Source organism: Alligator mississippiensis, chromosome 13 (genome assembly GCF_030867095.1).
Source record: "Alligator mississippiensis isolate rAllMis1 chromosome 13, rAllMis1, whole genome shotgun sequence".
In the NCBI taxonomy this organism is placed as follows: Eukaryota; Metazoa; Chordata; order Crocodylia; family Alligatoridae; genus Alligator; species Alligator mississippiensis.
Genome location: NC_081836.1, coordinates 4,452,740 through 4,475,292, shown reverse-complemented (window position 1 = coordinate 4,475,292; position 22,553 = coordinate 4,452,740). Strand labels below are relative to the sequence as shown.

At 51.3% G+C, this 22,553-nt stretch overlaps 1 protein-coding gene across 3 annotated transcripts in view; it reads right to left on the bottom strand.

Annotated features, from left to right (window-relative positions):
* Window positions 1-22,303, bottom strand: part of PAX7 (paired box 7) — a 134,758-nt gene extending 112,455 nt beyond the window's left edge. Inside the window, exons 1-4 of one of the 3 annotated variants that reach the window (XM_059716313.1) lie at window positions 21,830-22,303; window positions 19,470-19,705; window positions 18,752-18,881; window positions 16,684-16,818 (exon numbers count right to left, since the gene is read on the bottom strand). In XM_059716313.1, coding sequence (XP_059572296.1) covers window positions 16,684-16,818; window positions 18,752-18,881; window positions 19,470-19,705; window positions 21,830-21,914 — 586 coding nt within the window. In that variant the 5' untranslated portion in view covers window positions 21,915-22,303. The remainder of the gene's footprint in view (window positions 1-16,683; window positions 16,819-18,751; window positions 18,882-19,469; window positions 19,706-21,829) is intronic. The other 2 variants (XM_059716315.1, XM_059716314.1) reach the window with 2 other exon arrangements.
* Window positions 22,304-22,553: the final 250 nt, after the last annotated feature.

The following is a 22,553-nucleotide window of genomic DNA, read 5'->3' as shown; positions in this document are numbered from 1 at the left end:
AAGGCACACAGTATTTCCCAAAAAATCAAATATCAGCTTAAAAAAAAAACCCCTAAGCCAAAAAACCAAAACCCCCAAACCAAAAACAACCCTATTATTTAATTTCTCAAGGGAAACATAACCCCAAAAGGACCCTTAAACAAGCAGGCCCTAAATCGCCATTTTAACAGCAACAACAAAAAAACTTTGCTGCTTCTGGCCATCATTTCAGCAGACTGGCTCGCAGAGGTTTGGGGGGCTGATCTGTAGCATATGGTGCAAAGCAGCAGCACATTGGGTTAGGGTGGAAAGAAGAAGAAGAAAAAAAAAAAACAACGGACATACAAAATCCTAGGCAGCTATTTATTCCTCCCCCTGCAGATGTACATTAATGCAGGAGAAGTAGGGGGAACAGACCTTTCGGTTGGAAAAAGAGAAACAGCACTCCTTCCTTTTAACATGCTGTTGTCTGGCTTGATCTTGTCACTGCAAAGGAACCCATTGAGAGGTATTCATGCATCTGCCTTCAAGGGACAATGGGACCCTAGTTTATAAACTGGCTGTCCAGTTGCCTGCAGCCTTTAGTCCTTTTGTTTTCGCTTCTCTTAATAAACTTTTTGGGGGAGTTCATCAATACGCTTGAATAGCTGATGCTCTCATTCTCAGGGAGGGGAAGAACAGAAGGGCTCGGGGTTTCTTATATATATATATATATATATATATATAAATCGGTGGAAGTCTTTTATATATATATAAATGATATATATCGGTGGAAGTCTTATATATATATATATATATATATATATATATATATATATATGATATATTAGGGGTGAGTGCTAGAAAGGGAAAAGAGGCTTGAAAAAGCATCCAAACCCCTTCTTGGAAAGGAAAAAAAATCCCAAAGCATCCCCAAAACGTTGAGAGAGACAGGGAAATATGCAACGTTTAACAATCACAGCCTCCTCCTTCCCTCTGCTGCAGGCGGGTTGCATTCAAGCGGCCGCATGGAGATGATCTCTCCCGGCTCCCAGCGCCTCTCCGGGGCCGGGGAGCGGCTCCTCCCGGGGACACCCCGGCAGGCCCCGGGGCCTGGCTTGCAGGAGGGGCTGGGGGCCGCGGGGGGCTTCTCCTTCCCCTCCCTGGAGCTGAGCCCAGCTCCCTTCCCGGAGGCAGGGGCTCTCCCCAGCGGCCCCGGCTCAGCCCTAATGCGTGTTGACAAGTTTAATGAGTTTGTTTGCAAAAAAACCTCAGCAGATGCACTGGAGGGATGGGGATGGGATGCTGCAAAGGGGCCGGGATCGGGCCCCTGGACCTGTCCGGAGATCTCCATCCCTGCCATCAGCGGGAGGAGCCCCCCCTGGGTGCAAGGATCAGGTCCCGACGGCTGGTGCTGGGGGTAAAGCGCTGCGAGGTCTGCTCCGCGGCCGGGAGCAGCGGGTACGAAACCCGGGTAGTCTCGGTGCTAGTGGGGATTGCATCCAAACTCTTTTTTTCTTTAATCTCCCCCTCCAGCCCCTTGCTAGGAGGCAGCAGCCCCGGGCGCCGGGGGTGAAGGTCGTGCTAAGTCACGCAGTCTGACTCGGTGAACTCTGAGCCGGGCCGGCTCGAAGGGGCTTCTCCATCCCTCTCCCTTCCCCCCCTTTCCAATTTCTCCACTTCCTAGGTCTCTCCATTGTTCCCCTCCAAACAGCTGCTGGTGCTAATCTTTCGGCGATTTGCAATCAAGGGGGAAGAAATGCCCACACCCTAGAGCGCTCCAATATGAAGCGAGCTGCGGAGCCCCCGGGAAGCGCGGGGGCAGCAAACAAAACCAACTTATTGAACTCAGTTTGATTCTGAGCTTCGCAGGTACCTCGCAATCCCCAGTCCCCCCGCAGAAAGCCGTGGAAATTAGGCTCACGGGTCCCCAGCCCCGATTTTTGAAAGGTTAAACTCCCCTTCCCTCCTCCTCCTCTCCCCTGGAAGTCAGGCCAGACCGGGAATTAAAAGCGGTTTAACCCAAAGCACGGTTTAAAAAGGAACCTGGGGAGAGAGAGAGAGGTCGGGGGGGAGTTTCCATGCTGGGGGCAGTGGAGGGCAGGAGGGGTAGGGGGCTGCCCCTTGAAACCAGGCACACAAAGGCCTGGTGCATATGCATGGCCTAGACACACGTGTGCACATTGCCTCCTGCACCCTCCTGGGTTTCTACCTTTGTCTCCCCCCCCAAAAAAAGAAAGGCTCAGCCTCTCCTGATGCACCTGAAGAGCATCTGCATGGATGCAGGTCAAATGCAGGAAGGACCCCCCCGAAATTGGGCTCCTCAACTGGCACCCTTGGGGCTTGGGCTGGCTGTCCAGGCCCATGTGCCCGGCTGGGAACTGACCCAGAGTTTCTCTGGTATTTATTAATATGCTGCTCCAGCTCTGAAGGGGGGGAACCCATTAGCCCTTGATAGTCTGACACAGATTGTATCTGGCCTGCAGCCGTGTTACCAGCGCTGCGGAGCCTTTATTGGTTTACTTAGGTGTTAATCCCTTAACAATCAAGTTGTCTGACCATGCAGCCCTGTCTCTATTCTTGTTTACATCTAATTATGGCTCTGAAATACCACTTCCCTTTTGCTCCCTCTTCAAACAAACTTTCATTTGAGCAGGTAAAAAGCCCACTCCCTCCTCCCCACCCCACCCCTTCTCCTTTGCCAAGGTCTCCGAAGGAAGCAATTGAAGATAATTAAAGCAACACTAAACTCTGAAGCCTCTTGGGTCATCTCTGCTATGTCCAGGTGGCTGGAGAGGCAGGTTAGATGGGGATGAAAGAGGAAAGGGGGGTGGGATAAGCAGGTAAGCTGTTCAAACGACTTGCACCTCCTCTCTGGTGGAAGTCTGGCTTCCAGGCAAGGGTGGCTGATGGCCTCCCCAAATGTGACACACTCCCCATCTAAGACAACCAGTGGCTGGGGAAGATTCAGGCCTGGGGGCATGACCTTTAGCAAATCCTGCCTGGTTTTGCATTTTGGGCAGTGGAGGGAGACCCTCAAAGGACTGCATTTGACTTTGCCCCCGTTGGTGCCCAGGAGAGGAGGGCACGGCAGGGATTGCTTTGCATCGGGCCTGTACAGAGCCTGACTTTCCTCTTTATCTGAAGGCAGCAGCTCTCATCCCAGCGTTACAAGCATCTTAGAGATGCACTTAATTGAATTAAGTCTCCTAAACTCCAGGAAACCAGCCCAGAGTCACGCAACCAAGTCAGTAGCCAGGGCCAACAAAGGCACTTTTATTTGCAGAGGGTGGCAAGGACCCCATATGTCACCCCTACCCCAAGAGCCCTGCCTCGCCAGGGTTAACAGCTTGGAGACCCGCGCCAGTTCTGGGACTAGGACTTGGCGGAGATAGTGTCTCAGCCCAGGGGCAATTCTTCTAAATCAATTTTCAAAACAATCAGTTTAGGGGCTTTTAATTAAGCTTTAAACCCCTGGTTAAAAATAGCAGTTTACTTCTCTGGGATGCTAGCGAGGCCCTGCTCTGAAAATAAATGAGGGAGGATGGGTTTGTGGCCTACTGGGACCCGGGGAAACACAAACAGATCTTGATGGTATGGCTCAGCCTGGGAGAATTTTTAATACATGCTTTTTTTGCATTCCCTGCCAACCCTCGCACTGTCCCTTCCTGCTGGAGATCCGGATCGAGTCCCAGGCATTTCTCTAGGGCTGACCAGGAGTTAAAAGTTGGAGAGAGATCTATCCAGTCAATAAGCTCGGCAGGCCAGGAGTCAGACTACTTTGTACTCCCTCCTTGTTTTTCTTTTTGTAGCTGATAGCTCCCAGTCAGGATCAGGCCATCTCTGATGGGCGCTGTACAGTCAGAATCAGGCCAGCTGTGATGGGTGCTGTACCCAGGAATTGCAAACCCTAGCCCCTCACCCCCAGCTAGGAGCCCAGCAGGTTGGCGGCCCGTTTGGGTGCTCAATGCACAAAGTCCCAGTGAAAAGGGTGGTTGTGCCCAGTGCAGGGGGACAGGAAAAGAGTACCACCCCCTTTCAAAGCCAGTCCTGAAGCTGCCACCCTGAGCTGGAAAGAGCAAGCTACACCCCAGGGTGATGGGCTCCCTCCCCATGTTGCAGAGGGATCCAGCTCAGCACATCTGCAAGGCTCCTTCCCCCCCCCCCCCTTTTAAGTTTTTTGCAAATGAAGCTGGGAAAATAAAAAGAAGCCAGGCTTGTGGTCTGGATCTCCCCCTGCTCCCCAGCCCTTGCTGCCTGGGGTGCAGACAGACCGAGGGGAGCTGAGGATGAGGCCTGGACTCCTCTTTCCCTCCATGCTCTTCGCTCAGAGCCTCCAGGTTGTGATTTGCCCGGCTCTGAAATCTCTTCCCTGCCTCCCCTCAACTTTAATTCTGCTAAAAGTGGCTTTCCCCATGCCAGCGGCTCTCCTGGAGGGGCTGGCACCCCGGGGACCCCTCTGCTGGCTTGATCGCAGCCTCCTCTGCCCGAGGGGAGGCAGGGACCCGGCAGATGTGGCCGAAATCCCCTCTCATTCCCAGCTCCAAACCTCGTGCAAACCGGAGTCACTCCCCATCCGCTCCCATTATCCCGGCGGTGGCTTGCCCACCCGAGACCCGCGGCCGCGCACCGGGGTCGGGGCCCCCGGCAGCAGCGGGGGGAGCTGGCACCATGCCTCCCCTTGCAATCCTCCACCCGAGCCGGCTGCACGCGGGGCCGGCTTCCCAAGCTCAAGGGGTTTGGGGGCTATTTGGAAAGTTGCCCCCCCGGGGGGTTGCTTTCGGTCCCCGTTTGCTCCATCCCTTGGCTTCTGCACTGGCTTCTCCCCCCTCCAGCTCCCTCCCCCCTCTTTAGATCTCAGCGTGTTTGCTCTTGACTTCATCCACTAAGTCAATAGTTTGAAGATGCCCTCATCCTCCGAGCCCGGAGCCCCCGTGTCCCCTCCCTGTTTTCTTCGGAGGATAATGGTGCCCTTTTGTTGTGTAATCAGCCTCCCGAGGGGTCGGGAGACAGATATAGATTCTTGGCATTTGTCGGTGAAAATGAAAGCAGGATTAGGCAGAGGCGGCTGCACACTCCATGGTAAAGGACAACAACTATTCCCCCATTGAAAGTCCCATTCTGGTTTGGTTACTTTATCTTTAAAGTTGTTTGTATTTCTAAAGTGCCCATTGATGCACTCAGAGAGTGTAGCAAGCTGTAAAGGCCTCACTTCAAATGAAAGGAGGACACAAAAAAAAAGGGAGGTGAAGGGGAGAAAAGAGAGGGAGAGAGAGAGAGAGAGAGAGAAAAAAAACCAACAAAACACAACAAAACCCCAGAATAGGCGGCGAGGGGGGAGAAAAAGAGTTAAAAAAAAAAAGAAAAAGATCAAATTCAGCCTTGTATGAAGTTTAAAATGGAAGGAGAGTCATAAAGTCACAGCAGCGCCCGGCTTGTTTCTGGTAGCAGGAGATGTTTCAACTTTCTCTCCTTCCCGGGCTGTTTGAACCTGGCTTTTTTTTTTCCTCCCCTTCCTTTCTTTCTTTCTTTCTTTCTTTCTTTTCTTTCCCCTTCTTTAAATTACAATCTAAATATTTCCTCTCCCGCATGCTTAGCTGCCTGATCTGTTTTGACTGGGAGATTCAGGTCTCCGCAGGGGGGGAAACACTTGACTCTTGGCAAACAAATTCTGAACTTCCCCAGATTTCGGGGCTTTGCCTCAAATCGCCAGCAATGGCTAAAGGAGAGCGTTAGAAACCCCCTCCCCTCCTCCTGACAGAGATGTGCTGAGACCCTGCAGCCCAGCCTAAATGGGGATGATCATTCATGCTAACCTTCAAGCATTTTCCCTTCAGTAGCATGGAGAGGCTAACAATGCCACCCCCCCCCCCAACAAAAAGAAAAGAAAATTATCACTCCCATGTAACAGTTTGGAGCTATTTCTTTCTTGAGTTGCATTTTGATCTTGCAAGTTCTCACCCATTTCTATGCATATTTCCCCCCTTCCTCCTAAAGACACAGAGGATGAAAAAAAGTGATTTTGTTTTTTTGGGTTTTTTTTACAAAAAAAAAAGAGAATTTAATTTTTTTAAAAAAAGTTTTCTGCTCTCTTTACTGAAGTGCGAGGGATGGAAATAGCTGCCTACCCGCTGCGAGGATATTCAGCTCCTTGCAAAAAAAAAAAAAAGGGGGGGGGGATGGAGAGAGAGAGAGAGAGAGAGAGAGAGAGAGAGGAGGGTTTGTGGTTGGAATGAGATTAAGGGGAAAACTCCAGGAAAAAGCAACAGAGCAACAAGGTACAAACCAAATATTCACATTCTAGGGGAAGAAAAAAAAACCCCAGGAAAAAATAGCTTCAAATAGCTCAATTTGCTCCTCTTTAGCATCAAACAATCATCGCGTCTCGTTTGAAAGAGTTAAAAAGCACTACTTTTTACACGGAAATAACCACTGCAACGACAAAATGCCAGCATTTTAGCAAAGGGATCGGATTTTTTAAAAAATAAAATAAATCGCCGGCTCTCCTTTCACTGGCAGCTTCAACTTTAGGCTCCCGCTTCAATCAGGGCACCGACTCTTAGGCTGGGCAATTTCCAATATACAAAGGTTGCGAGCTATTAATTCCCCCCCTCCCCAAATTCCTATTCATGTCAACGCTTCTTTTCTCTCTTTTCTGGCAATCAAATGTGTTGGAAACAATTGTATCGCATTTAAACATGAGGATCTCCTGACATCGAGCTGTCCTTTGTGGATTCGCCCTCTCTTTTAAAAGCGTCGGTAAATAGAAAATAATTTGTGCTGTCAACAATTTTATCTTTCATAATCGTGATAAGGGAGGGGATCGGCTCGGGTCTCCGTCCAACGCCTCATTTCTCTCTCCCTTGCAACAAAAAAAGTGATTTCCTCCCCCCCCTTTCAAAAAGTTGCAAAAAAAGATCAAATTAAAATTGCTCTTTCAGACCCAGGCAGGAGCTTTCCTTTTGGATCTGTTTTAAGCAAGCCTTAAAGAAAACAAAAGAAGAAGGAAAAAAAGGGGGGGAAAAGAAATTAACCCAAATTTTCCCCCCACTACTTGCGGGAAAAAAGTTGCCCCGATCCCTCGTCTCCATCATCTTGTTGATTCAGCTCTGTTCCTCCTTTAATTCCCAATACATATGCAAATCGAGTCATCCCCATAGACTAAAAACACCCCCACCCCCCCAAAAAAATTACAATAATATTCTGATTTTTCTCTCTCACTCCGATGAAAATTGCGGCAGGTCGGGGGAAGCGCTTCTCCCCATTTCGTTGCCTAGCTCTTCGCTGGAGAATAGCAAAATCATGGTAGAAAAGAGGTGTATTTTATTCCTTATTCTCTATTTTTTTTTTTTTGAGCCGAGGTTTTTGCAGGCGCGGGCACCCGGGGATTGAGACAAACGCATGATTAAAAGGCGTTCTGGTAACACGCAATTTAGGGAGAAGTCTGGGAGCGGAATTGATTAGCATGATTAAACATCGGACCTCATTTCCCATTTCCACCACTTAGGCATGATGACAATTAGCAAAGGAGGGATGGGGGGGAGAAGAGAGAGAAAATCAGCTCCAAACCCACCCCCACACCAACCGGGAGGAGAAACTGCCTTTGCCCTAGGACAGAAGCAAAAACCAGCCCTGCTCTTGGGGGGCTTCAACATCCCCGAGCATCCAGGACTGCAGAGAAGTCCAGCACCTCTGCCAAAAAAATAAGCAGCCCCTTGCCCAGCTCTCGAGGGTCATCCCGGAGAAGCGCAGAGCCCAGAGACAAGAGTTTCATAACTAATTTCTCCTCCCCTCCTCCCCTTTCTCTTCTTGTTTTAAAGAAGCCACCAGGTCACTTTGATCTGCGATCTTTAGGGTCTCCGGACAAAGAAGCCAGTGAAGGCTAAAAGACTCTAAAGTGTCTCTAAAGTGTCCTCCTCCCCCTCAGCTTCTGTACCTAAACCGAGAAAGGACCCTTGCAAAAAACAGCCGTGCCCTCAGTGCTCCTCCAGGGTCAGGCAAAGTGCTTCCTTCCAATTTTAGAAACAGCAAGGATCACAACAACCACCAAAAGAGGAAGAAAAAAAAATCAGAGAAGAGTGAAAATCAAGCAGGGCTTCCTCTCCTTGAACAGCGCCTGGGGGCAGGGGACAGTGCGCTTGAAAGAGGAGCGGGTGTGTAAAAATAGTTGGCTCTCCCATCCCTGCACATGGCAGCAGATTGCTCCCAGAGCCCGAAAACCAGCACCCAGCACCCCCACCTTAATACAGGTGCAGGTTTTTCTCTCCCCACCGGACAGCCATGCTCATACAAGCCTTGCTCCAAGATTTTGTCCGGAGTAGCTGGGTTGAATACACCCTTATAGGGCTAGGGCTGTTTTTGCAGGGGTAGGGGGAGATTCCCTTGCTCCTAACCCCAAGGAGCTCCCGTGTCTGCAGCAGGTGTAGCTGCAGAGGGTGGTGGGAAAATATTGCCAGATTTCCTATCCTTTTCCTGAAGAGGCTTTATGTTTTAAAAAGAAGGGGGGGGGGGGCTTTCCCTCTCTAACGTGATCTCCTCCCCAATGAGTTACCATCCTCCCATAAAGGAAGAAGCAACTAAGGATGTGCATTTCTTTGAAAGCACTTTCTTTTCTAACCATGCAAAACAAGTGCAGCCGATGCCGGGAGTGGGCAGAGCAGACCCGGCTGCACTGGCTCGTGCCCGTTATAACCACACAACACACACACACACACACACGCTGTATGAACACAGATGTCTCCCCCCGGACAGATATTTTATGAATGAGCAAAAATTCCCACCCCCCTTTTCCTAGATGTATTTTATGAATGAGCAAAGATCTCCCCTCCACGCACACCCGACGAGCTCCTCTGGCTGCAGCGACTCTCCCTGCAGAGCCTATCACCAGAAATGGCTCTTTTCAACAATTCATCGCAGGACCCAGAGCCATCCAAGCAAGTAATATGTAGCCTCAGATCTAGTATGTCCCACAAGACAGAGCGCCTGCTAATTAATAGACAGTGATTCCTGAAAGCAGCCCTAGCAGTCTGTAATATGATGAACTTCCTTTGTACCGGTGTCACCACAAATGTTTCTGATAAGGAAAAGCATCCAAGGATCAAAGACTATAAGCTTCTCAATTTCCTCAAGCTGCCTCTACTTTTCCTCACCTACTTTTTCTTTCTTTTCTTCCCCCCACCCTCCCTTTTCACTCTCCCCAACGAGCTCAGATGCTTTCTCTCCCTCTTGACAACTCCAAGGGCTCCCGAGATGCAGAGGGTCATCCCCAGATCCCCCAGAGATGCGATCATTGCACCTTCCTTTTTCAACCCGTGGTCCTCCTAGGTGCTCTCTCTTTCTCTCTCTCCCCCCACCCACCCTCACTTCTCCTCAACTCCGGATGACAAATGTCTTTATAAACAGGCATGAGCTGACATCTAATTTCTTTTGTGGCGGGATCATGCCAAGTGCAGCACAGAAGTGCAACCTCCAAGGGGCTGGAGCGATCCCTCCCCGCCCCTGGACCCGTGCACGGTGCACCCAGAGGAGGCAGACGCTGCTGGCTGGCAGCCCCTTTAGACCTGCAGCCATTGCAATCAAATAAGAAATATTATTTAATAAGGAAAAGCTCCCGGGTGGGAAATCAAGCTTTGCCCCGGGCTCTGGGTGACAGTCTCCGACTCATTTTGGGAAGGGCCCCCTTTCCTGGTCAATGTGACACCCTCCCCAACACCCACCTCCATGGCTCAGCTACCTCTGGGGCTGCTCAGATATGGGAACAGCTGATAGCTTTGGCTCCCCCCCCCCCCCCCAAAAAAAAAAAAAGAGCTTCAGATCGTCCTGCAGTTGAGATTAAATGACAAAGCAAAATTTGGGGAAAGGGGGGAGGGCGATTAATTGTAATAAGCTTTTATTTTTTATTGTTTTTAAAGGCTAGCGTGTCTGCCTGTAGCATCTCAACCGCTCAGGTTTGAGGAGGGTCCCTTGTTCGCTTATTTCTCGGGCAACCAAGGTGATTTTTAGGAGGCTAGCCCCTCACCCTGAAGTGCCTTACCGCTTTAAGGCTAGTGCTATATATGCTTTAAAATCCTGCCATGTAAATTCCACTGAAAAATTTGGAAAGCTTCGGGGGGGGGGGGTTGGAAGTGGGGGAAGGGGGGGGAAAGGGGAGGTTAATCCGGGTTTAATGCTATGATGCAGTCACAGGACCAGGGCTAGGCTGATTGTGTTATCTCTTCCCAACATTTGGGTCTCCCATATTTCACCCAGCCAAATAGCTGCGAGAAAAAAGTGCGTATGGAGGCAGTCCTGACGCCTCAGGAAAATATGTTATTAATATCTAAATAACTTCCCAATACTGTCTCCAAATCTCCCCTTCGCCACTCCAGCTGATGGATTCGTTTGAAGTGTTCTCCCGTCTCATCTTTTCACTGTCTCTCCCTCTCTCTCCCTTTTCATAGCCAGGCTTATTTCAAACTGGTAAATATCTAATTCCTTTAACCACACTGCAGACACGTCTCCCTCTCTTATTTACAATTCTCATTTAGGGAGCTCTATATACACGAGAAGCCCCCATCACCACCCCTCCCACCCCCTCCCCTCCCCTCCCCTCCCCGCAAACTATTTCTTAAAATATCGAGATTGGGGTCTCGGGGCGTGCTTGTTGCGAGCACACACACTCACGTGTACCTGGATCAGAAATACTCGTCGCCTTATAGCCTTCTTGTCATATAATTGAATCTCTTCCCAACCCAGCCCGTGGATTAGAAATACCTACCTTGTATTTGCCTTCCCCTCGCTGGTATCTCATTGCACCTATCTCGCACACCCCACTCGGGACCAGAAATATCTGCTTTCTATTCTTCCTGGGAGATAACTTCATCTCTTTTCCCTCCTCCCCGCCTTGAAATCTCCGAGTACCAGATCTGCCTCGCACTCTCATTCCTCTTCCTGGGATACAACAGAGCGCACTGCCTCTTCCCAGGTATCACAAATATCTGATTTATATTTTTTCCTGGTATGTAATTGCAGCTCCCCACCCCTACCCTATCGCCTTCAAACCATGGATCATTAAAATCGGCCTTATATTTCCCTTCCTGGTTTATAATGAAACCTTTGCTCCCCCCACCCTCCCCCTTCCAAAAACACCCTGGATCAAAACCATCTCCCTTATATTATTCCACTTCCTGCTGCATAATTGAACCTCCCTCCCCGCATCCTTGTCTTAAGTTTGTTTTTTAAAATGTCTTGTATTAGATTATACTCGTTTATTCCCCCTCCAACCTTATCTCTCCTCCTCTCTTCTCTCCTTCCCGTCACACTTGATTTAGGAAGGAGTTTATCTTGCAAACATTTGCCTACTTTGTTTATGTAGACCAGGTTCTGCAGCTACTTGTTCCCGAAAGCCACTGTTTGCCTTTGTAATTGTTATCTGTGTTTATTGTTGTACCTCATTTGTCTCAGCTTTTTTTGTGACATGTAAGCTCTGTGTGTGCTCACATACAGTCCCCCCCCCCGTTCTCTCCCTGATTTTTTTCCCCTCCTCTCTCCCTCTCTCTCGCTGAAATATGCACAGAATAACTGAGCCTAAAGCCAACGAATTGCCTGACACCATCCTATCTTTCTCCTGCCCCCTATTATGAGCTCTGATCCAACTCGGAACACTGGCAAATCCCGCCTGGTCTCTGTTTGATTAGATTGCCAACCTTCCGTAATCCCCTGATTTGATGAAGTGTCTATTCCCCCCTTTCCCTTCTAAACATACATTTACAGAGAAAGCGCTTGTTGGTTTTAAATCAATGCAGATTGTTTGCTGATAAATTGACTGATGCCCTAACCCCCCCCCTCCCCCCCACAAGCTCCGAGCCTGGAAAACAATACCGCTTTCCAGGTGTGGGGGGAAAAGTGTTACTAGGGAAAGGAGAGGCGGGGGGGGGGGGTCCTCTTCTTTCTCCTGGTTCATTCACTCCCCCCCGGAGCCTAATTAAATTTGGCAGGTCCTTGTACACACAATCCAAACAGCTTCCTTCAGTGTCGCGGAGGCTCCGAAAACCACATTAGCAGCGATGGCTGCTGCCAAATTAAATTGTTACCACCTTGAGCTGCAAGTGTCCAGACGTTCACACCCTCCCTCCAAGCCCCCGGTGCTGCTCACACCTGTGCGCGGCTCCTTTCTGGAGGGGATTCCTGTTTGCGAGGCTGCTTTTTCTCTTTCCTACCTGCCCACCCCATGCACGACCCAGTGTGAATGCCCCTTTGCCCAGCGTTTGGAGCTGGATCCTGGGCCAGGGACAAGGGAGCTCCGTGCAATGACAAGGGCTTGGCATGAAACTGCCCGGGTGTACAGCACGGGGGAAATCCGGGATCCGTGCACACGGGCACACGCGGAGATCCTCTCCGCTTGGGAAGGGCACCTATCCCTCCCTGGAGATGGATAATAGGACCTGCTGCACCATGATACATCTCCTCACATTGCTGCACTATAACCCGCTCAATTCCGGGTGGGTGTTTGGCATTTAAAAATACATAGTCCGCAGAGATCCCCGTGCCTTTTACTAGGAAAAGTGTATAAATAGGAGCGTATAAATACGCGCGGAGAGTATTTGAGTCCTATACAGCGAGCACTGTGTTGATACGTTTGTCTACACTTTATGTCTCTATATATTCTTTGTTGGGGGGGGGGAGATAAATAACTAAGTTATAATACAGGGAAAATTGACTAACTTCCCCTGCTTGATGATCGGACTTGGTCATTGCTTGTACGATTATCTTCCTATTACTATTAACTCGTCAATGGCTTGAACAGACCTCTCCCCCCACCCCTCCTATTTCTATCGATTTTGGAGCTTTTAAGATGCCAGCGGCTGGTTGCAATTAATACCATTTGCTAGTTTGCACGAGGCCTGCCCCCCCATTACACACTAGGCATCCTCTCCAGATCCCAAGGACCCGTTAGCTTTTGGGTCGGCCAATACCCTCTCCCCACCCACCCGCTCCGATCCTCTGCCCAGAGCCGGGCGAGTCTGTGGGAGAATTCACAGCAGAGATCCTCCTCTCACGTGACGCCCCCAATACACCCCAGCAATAAGAATAATAAATAATAACAACAAAAATAATAATAACTCGGTCTTAACAAGGATAAAAAAAAATAAGTGAAGCCTCATGAATATATGCCCAGGGCTAGCTGGAGTGAGCCGTTTAAAGATGAAAGTGCAGAGAAATAAAGGCTCAATTTAATCTGCCTTAAAACCCTTCAACTTAACGTTTGTGCTTGGAACTCAGAGAGTGAGCACTGATTGGGGATAAATACATTTCTTAGCATGCCTCGGAGCTATTACACCCCTCTCCAACACAGCTGCCTATTCAACAGCCACAGTTTTCATTACCAGCTCTAATAAGTCTTAACATTATTAAATGCCAAGCAGATGATAGAAAGAAACAGGCGCAGGGTGGAATCTTTCTTTAACACTTAAAAAGAGAGAGCACTTAGGGCTGTCTTCCTCCGGCTCCCCGCGAGGAGAGCCCACAAATAGAGCAAAGGCATTTGTCAAGAGGAAAAAGCCCCAAACAAAGTTTTTTCCCCCCTCCTCTCCCTCCTCTCCCTCCTCTCTCTGCTTTTTCTTTTCAACATCCCCCCCTGTTTAAAAATATATAGCCAGAAAAATCAAGACCGGGTTAGGATGCAGACGGAGATCGGGGCTGTGTGTATGTGTGTGTATAAATAATGTATATATAATGCGTATAATAATGTATATATGTGTATGTATATATGTGTGTGTGCACATAATATATATGCGTGTGTGCATACTATGTATGTGTGTATGTATATATGTGTGTGTATATGTATGTATGCATATGTATATAGGCATATGCATATGTGTATATGCATATATGTGTACACACACACACACAATCGCGATATAAGAAGTGCCAGTGTGGGTGCAACAGAGGTGAGATCTCTCCGGACTGTAATGATGATGACTGAGGAAAGAAACAATGAGATCAGGACATGGGAAAACTGGTCTGGAGGGCTTGTGGAGCCAGGCAAGAAGATTTGCTGCTTGAAGCGGGGCAATTAAAACTTCTTCAGACTTAGACACCAAAATAATAATAATAATGATAATGATAATAATAATAATATCATAGTACTTGGATTTTTTTAATTGCATAAAATCACCCCGAGATTGTAGCCGGCGGGCTAATTGCCTGGGATCAGCCACTGAAAACAAACACGGTACCCATGGCACGGAGACTCCTGAGTTTTTCTCCCCAACTCATTTCAATTCAATATTTTCGCTGCTATTATCTCTTCTTTTTTTTTTTTATTAAGCTCCATCTATTTTTCTGTCTGCCAAGCCAGAGTCGGAGGCACGAGGGGTGGAGACCCCCCACCCCTACATCCCAAAGATGGGTTGTAAGCAAGGAGAGAAAGAAGAGCAAGAATTAGCAGGAAAGAAGTGGATTTGTTTCAGGGGCGGGTGGGAAAAGTTTCCCGATTCTGGTTTAAAATCGCTCTCGATTCCTATATTTTCCTGCAGACATCGGGGGAAACGGTTTGATCGGCGAAGTAACCACACACAAAAACAAAATAAAACAAAACAAAAAAACCCCCAAAACATCCCCCCCCCCAAAAAAAAACCCCAACCATTTTTTTTCAGCTTGTTGATCGCATATCATCACCGAGCAAAACTCCCGGAGCGCTTTCCTCCTGTATCCCTAATTTATTTTCGATGGGGAGGAGCAGGGAAAACATTATTTCTCCAGCCACCCTCCCCCCCGCTTTTTTTTTTTTTTCAAAGCGACGGGCGCGAAATAAAATCAAACTTTTCTTTAAAAAAAAAAAGAAAAAAAGAAATGATCGCGGAGGGGGAAAAAACACAATGGAGCTGATTTCCCGGCGCGCATTGGCCATTTCCAAATCACAAGAAACATTTTGCCACGTCCAACGGCTCGCCTTTTTCCAACAGACGGTGCTATAATATTACAAAACTATCTAACAGCAGGGAGTTTTGAATAATTTATCTCCCTTTCTTCCTTTCCTTGGCCCTTTGTCCTAAGTTTTTCTCCCCTCTGCAGAATTTTGAATGAGAATAGACAACCCCCACCCCTTCCCCCCCAACCCTTTACTCCATTTTTTTAAGGCAGCCTCGGATTTTTTTTTCTTCTTCTTCTCCCCCCCCTTGAACTGTTTGCTTTTGTAGCCAGGAATCTTTTGCTTATAAAGCTTCAATAGACTCGGAGGTCTTTGTAAGTGAAGTTCATCTTCAAGGTTGGAGAAAAGGGGGAGATGGGATCCGCGAAGGACCTCGCTTTTGTGCACCTTCCTTTGCAAGGGGGGAGGTGGGGGGGGGTGGCTTGTGACACGGGAGACGGGTCCCTCTCCCGTCCCAGCGGACCCAGCGCCCTTCAATGCTGTCTCCAACCGGGGAGGGGGACGGGGGACTTTGCAGCCGGCGAGAAACTTTGCAAGCGGCATCCGCCTGCAGGGTGCGGGGAGCTCCGCTCCTTGCAGACCCGGGAGGGACCCGTGAGCTCCCCGAGCCGGGCCCAGGGCAGCCCATCACGGCAAACCCAGACCCCGCTTTTTGGCTCCGGCTGCAAACTTTCCCCCGTGGGAAAAAGCTCCCCGCCCTCCAACCTAGCGCTTCTCCTGCCGTGCCGCCGTCCCCAGCACTTGCCTGAGACCCCTCCCCGGCCCCCGCATTGGTTTCCCCTCCTGCACGTCCCATTTTAAAGCACCCCAAGTCCTCCCCCCTGCAAAATCAAAAGCCCCATGAAACTGCAGCGCGATCCAGCAACGGGAAATGTTAGGGTGGGACTTTTCCCAGCTCATCCCGGCTCCAGACTTGAGGCAGGTTGTTCATTTTGGAGACTCTTTCATGCTCCCCCCTATGCACTTCTTCCCCCTTCCCCGGCACCTTTGGGAAACCGCGACTACGAAGTGCTTCGTCCTTGCAAACCGCCCCCCTTGGTACAGATCTCCCCGGCTGTGTTCACGGGAGTTTGCTCCGAGCCCAGATCCCCTCCACCCCGCCCGGCCCCCCGGGGCAGCAGGGACGGGTCTCTTTCTCTTTTCCAAGGGACGGATCCTCTCCCCATCCAGATGGGGCTTTTTCTCTAGGCAGCGCCGGTGCCTTGGCTGGTGCCCGCCAGCACCGCATCGCCCGGCCTCTCTAATTGATATTGATTGCCCAAATCGGTCAGCTGTCAGGCAGAGTTTCAGGGGACCACTTAGATAGCAGGAGAAAAAATCTGTTTAACAAATTCATTTAGGAGCCTGGGGTCTGCCCCCCTCTCTCCCCCACCCGGGCTCAGCCTCTCTAGAAATAAATTGATCCGGACGGATGGCAAGGCAAAGGCCCAAGGCTGCGGGCTCAGATGGGTTTGCATCCCCCCACCCTGCCACACCCCAAGTGCCCAGCAATAGATCATGTCATTAACGCCTCTCTTTCTCCATGTGTCTCGTAGATCAAGGACCAATCAAGATCCTCTGGGGACAGATTGTCCTCGCTTATCCCTGCTTTTAATTGGGGAGATGGGACTCTGGATGGACAAGGGAGGGAGGGAGGGGGGCAAGTCCAGTCCGGACGTGCATCTCGCAGGCCGGCCCTGGCCTCCTGGCATGCCGGCGGGAGGGTGGGGGGCACATGCTTATTCACTGGCTTGGATCCGGGGGCTCGGGAGGGTTTTGCCCCTGGCTGCTCGGCCAAGAGGCCCGGGCCCCGCAGGTGACCGCCGGGCAGTTACCTTTGTCTCCCAGGATGCCGTCGATGCTGTGCTTCGCCTTCTTCTCGCCGTCTTCCTCCTTCTTGTCGCAATCCTCCTCTTCCTCTTTCTTCCCGAATTTGATTCGTAGCACCCGGCTAATCGAACTCACTAAACCTCAGACAGTCAAAGACAAAAGAGCAAGTATAAGCTGGTTTGGAAAGCGGCTGGGAGCAGGCAGAAGGTCCAATAGCCTCTGCCGGGAAAAGTTGGGAGCAGAAATCATTGGGGGGGGGGGAGCAGAGGGACACACACACACACACACACACACACACAGAGCAACAAGCCGACTCCCTAGCAAAAGGCATACACACGCAGAGCAGCTGAGCACACGAGCTCGGGGCACAACCACACCAGTGGAGCACGATCCCCGCAGCAAAATAGGAGCGCATCAAAGTGGAAGGCGCAGATGCGAGGCTAAGCGCAGGCAGGAGCGAGAGGGAGATACAAAACAGCCCGCACCAGCCTCCCCCCACGGGAGTGCACCAAGGACACACGCACAGACTAACACGCGCTGAACACACGTTGGTGGCAGAGCAGAGCAAGGGAGGGGGATTGGTAAGCAGAGGGACACACTACTAGCCACCTGTACAACCTCAGACAGACACAGGCAAGACTTGCAAACTTGCCCACAAACACGCACTGACAAAACACAAACACACACACACATAGAGGCAACATAACTCGGAATATACGCGCAGATATGCATGGGGGCCGAAGGGGCGCAGGCCAGCTCAGGAATGTACACAGCCACCAGGTCACTCACTCACTGATTTGTCCTCAGGTCGTGGACACGCATGCACCATTACACGGGTCACACGTCTGCAGGCAAATCTGGGCACCCCAATTTACCGGCTTTGACTCCCTCGCACACTGCACTCTTAGCTCTGACAACAGACCCCTGTCACACACATTGCTGCATACACACACTCGTGCACACAGCAGGAATCACAGGTACAAACATACTGCTGTATGTTTGTGTACTATAGATGTGTGCAAGTATATGGACACACACATATACACATTGATGCGCACACATATTTGTGAACAAGTGTGTGTACACAAATATACCTACATATGTACACACATATACATGCTTATGCACACATATATGTGCATGTGTGTGTGCTGTGTACACAAATATACCTACATGTGCGTGCACACACATATACACTTACACATATTTGTACATAAGTGTATGTATACAAATATACATACATATGTGCACACACATGTGCACACCTATGCACACATATATATTTGTGCATAAGTATGTGTGTACACAAATATACATACATATGTGTGCACATATACCCACTTATGCACATATATCTTTGTGCATAAGTGTGTCTGCACTAATATACATCCATGCATGTCTGTGTGTGGGTATAGTTGCAGGGTGTGCACACACAAGTGGGTGCAGGAATGCACTATATAGCCACAGGACATGATACATGGATATGTTCACATTACAGTGTAAGGTGGATGGGGGGGGGTGGACACGTGTAGACGCTGTCCCACTCTCATCCCCGGCACCTTTTTTGCCTTCTTTCCCACGTGCAGACTCCAGCTCACACTTGCCTGTGAAGCCAAGGCCAGCCCCGAGCCCAGAGGAAGCAGGTCTCACACTCGTGTCCCGGGAACGGAAACCTGCCCGGGGACAGCCATGCAAATACCCCCAGCTCATGTGAGGGATCCCTGCCTACCCCACACTCCTCCCCCAGCAGCGGGACCAAACATCCCCTGTGCAACCCGGATTCTGCCCATAGGGACCGATTGCAACCCCCTGCTGCTGTTGGGGAGTGTGTGTAGGGAAGGGGGGTGGTCTTAACCCTTTCTTCCACTTTGAGGGAGTGTGTGTGTGTGTAGGGGGGGGGGTCTTAGTCCTGCTCCCTGCCTCCTCTTGTCCACACTGGTTTAGTCCACCCCTTTAAAGCGAGTTTCCAGCCAGCTGGGGCTGGCAGCTTGAGAGGGCTGGGGGGCGAGTTTGCAGCCCCCAGCCCCGTGTGGGCTCCCGGGACCCCGGCTGCTGGCCAAGCTGCCTTCTCACCTGAGGGGACCGTGCTCCTGTCGCAGTGCCCGTCCTTCAGGAGCCGGTCTCGGATCTCCCAGCTGAACATGCCCGGGTTCTCCCGCTTGTATTCCTCGATTTTCTTCTCCACGTCGGGAGTGGCGACCTGCTTTTGTGAGCAATGCAGGCCGGGGTGTGCGGGGCAAGGAGCGGACGGGAGGGCAGACACGGGGAGAGAAATCACTTTTAATTTAAAGAAGACACGGAGGCTTCCCCCATCACCACCCGGGTCCAACCAGGGGGCCACTGCGCCCTGCGCAGGGGGGCTGGCACAGCTGGCACCACTGGCTCGCCCCGGACTGCAGTCTTTAAGGGGAGGATTGGGGTGTCTTTCAGAGGGACATGATCCTCCCTCCCCAAACAGGCAGGGAAGCGAAGCAAATGCTTCAATGGGCACCACTTGTTGCACATGGGAACATCAGACTCAGTTATTCCCAGCCTTCAGCTCGGCACCGGCTTTTCTACCCCTTGGCTTCTGCAAATTGCTTTATTCCAACCCCTCTTGCCCTTGCATATTCATTGTGGCGGGGGAAGGGTGCGTTTTAAACGGGGAGGCGCGGGGCAAAGGGGCCGGGGATGCGCATCTTGCATTGGAGAGGGGCATCGGGCTGGGCAGAGACCGATCCTGCTGCCATGGACTCCAGCCAGGGGCAGGACCCAGGGGGTAACTGGGTCTCCTTGCTTGCTTTGCACTCACCCTGGGCTTGCTCCCTCCGATGGCTCCGGGACGGATGGAGCCCGTCTCCTGATACCTGCAGAGGATCTTGGAGACGCAGCCGTGGGAGACCCGCAGCTGCCTGGAGATCACGCAGGGCCTGATGCCGTGGTGGGCCATCTCCACTATCTTGTGCCGGATGTGGTTGGGCAGGGGCCGGCCATTGATGAACACCCCGCCGAGCTGGTTCACCCGGCCCTGGCCCAGAGGGGTGGACACTGGGGAGCAGAAACCCGGGTTAGAGGCTGCCCCGGGTCACCCCGGCCGCTCTGCCCCAGCCCCCTCTTGCACCCCTCCAAGTTCAGCTGGTTCCCGGCCCGTTCCCCTCCTTTGCCCTGGGAGTGCCCATGTGCCCCGTGGCTTTGGGCCCGCAGGACCAGGAAAGCAACTTTTCTAGGGGGAAAAAAAGAGAAGCCCCGGGGGGGACCCCCCAACCAGGGGCCCGGGGCTGCTGCTCCAGAGGGCCGGGATAAAACCTCGCCCCCACATCGGGAACCCCCCTGGCATCGGGGCAGGGCTGGAGAGGAGCAGTTTGAACGCGGGGGCCACAGGGTTGGTATTTTAGCAGCCCACTGGCATGGCAAATGCAGGTGTGGGTGGGTTGGGGGGGGACCCCTTTAGCAAGGGAAGGAGCCTGGCCCTCCTCACACCTTGCCCCGAGAGCTGAGCATCCCCTCGCAGCCTCTGCAGGCACGTCCCTTGCAGGGGTCTGGAAGCGAGCGGCTAATCCCCCCCTCCCCTTGCCCCCCATTTGTTTAATATCGTGCAATGTCTATCTGGCAGATTAATACCATTTCACAGGCTCGGGGAGGGGGGGCAGAGGAGAGGGGGGAACTCAGCTGCCTCATTTGCCGGGAGGTTGGCGGGGGCGAGGGGAAAGCGGAGGCGAGGGGCTGCTCTTCTCTTTGCAAAGAAAAGTGGACGCCAGCAACTGCCTCCCGATTTAATAAGAATCATGCACTACTAATTCAAAGTCACTTGGCCGCCGCTCCCTGGATGTATCATTAGCGACAGGGAGCACTCGAGTGGCCCATTTCGCATTCAAGAGGTGCTAGCACCCCCGGCAGCCCCTTCTCTTCATTATTCCCAGTCATGTTGTGCAAATATTGTTGTAAGCCTTTGATCCTTCCCCTGCCCGGCTGCTTTACTTCATTTGCTACAGAAAAGCACTTCAGCAAATCCCCCTAGCTTGTGTGTTTTGCAGCCTGCGTGGTTTTCCCCCGCTTGTAGTTTAGCCACTTGATCACGGCCGGCATGAAATGCTTTGCCTTCGTGCAGGGGGGAGAAGGGGGTCCGCTGTCCCCGGCGGGATGGGCAGGGAGAGAGGCGGTGTGTCCGCGCACACGCGGGGCAAGGCGCTGGGAGGCACGGGCAGGGCTGGCAGCTTCGGGGGGCTTCTGGGCAGCTCCCCCGTGGGCATTGCCCAGCACCTGGGCCTTGGCTCCAGTCCGGCCATCGCAACCATCTCTCCCCAGCACCCCCTGCCCCTGCCGAGCCGGCCCCCGGCCGGCTTGAGAGCTCCGCTCGCCCTTCTCGCCTGCCTGCCTGCAAAGTTTGCAGCTCTCATGGATTTATTTTTCCCCGTGGGGACCGGGCGGAGAAGAGCTGGGGAGTCCTTTCCTCCTGGGGAGAGGGGGCGAATTTGGGGGGGAAAGTCACCTCATCTCCTTATGTATTAGGTGTGTGTGTGGTGTGTATTATATTAGGTATATAATATACCTAATATCTAGATATAGCTAATATAGATATATTAGATATACCTAATATCTAATAGATACTTAGATATCTATAAATATATACATATATATAGAGAGAGATATCTATATCGATATATAGATATATCTATATATCGATATATCTTATAGATTATACATTTACACCCACACCTAATATATACTATATAATGTATAATATATAATATATTATGTACAATGTATAATATATACCATATACTGTATAGTCTACAATATATAATATAGACTGTATAATAATTATATACAATAATATTTATTATTATTATATACAATATATTATATAATATATATGTGCGTGTGTGTACATACATATAGGCACGGATATACACACACATATATATGCACACACACACACACACACACACACACACGTGTCCACACACACAGACACACGCACACACATCTCAAGGGCGAAACCGAAGTTATGTCTTAGCTCTCGGAAAGCCCCGGCCGCACGAAACGAGGGAGCCGGGCTGCCCCGGGTCTCCTCCCATGGTGTCCACAAGCCCACCCCGGGGAGGGCAGGTTGCAAACCCCGCAGGGGCCACACACCCCGGGCAGGGCTGGGAGCGGGCGGCTCACACCTACCTTCCAGAGGGAACCCGGTGCGGGGGTAATTTTGCCCCGGCGCAGGGCGCATCATTCGGGGCACCGTCCCTGGCAACGCTGCCATGCTCGACTCAGGCTGGGACCGGCGAGAGATGCAAGCAGGCACCCAAAAAAGTATTAAAAAAAAAAAAAAGAAAAAAAAAGAAGAAGAGGCTCCTCTTGTCTTGAAGCAACCCCCCCTCCCCCCCCTCCCCAAAAAAGCAGGCAAACGGCAACACAAAAAAAGTCCAAACGAGCTGCAGGGACGTCTGTGGCTCAGTCCCGCGAGGCGCGCGGGGAGGGGGGGCTGTGGCTGCAGAAATCTTTTGCTCCAAAGGAGAGAGGAATAAGAGACATCCCCGCCCCCCCCCTCCGCAGCCCCTGTCCCCTGCGGAGCTTGTGGGGAAAGTTTGCGGAGCGGCGGGCGCGGAGCCTGCGCCCTGCAGGAATGTCACCCGCGCAGTGCTGGGGCCCGCACACGCATCCCGAGTGCGGGGCTGGGCTTCTCCGGGGCGTGCGCTGGGCACTGATTGCTCCCCACCCTCCTCCTCCTCCTTCCCCTCCTCCTCCTCCTTCTTCTTCTTCTTCTTCTTCCTCCCCCCCCCCACTTTTATATATCGATATGGGGAGGTTGCTTATGTTTGTGCGCTGCTGCCTGTTGTGGCTGCTTTTGGGGGCTGCTGGCTCTGGGGGGGAGCGGTGGGAGGGGGAGGGTGGGTGTCAG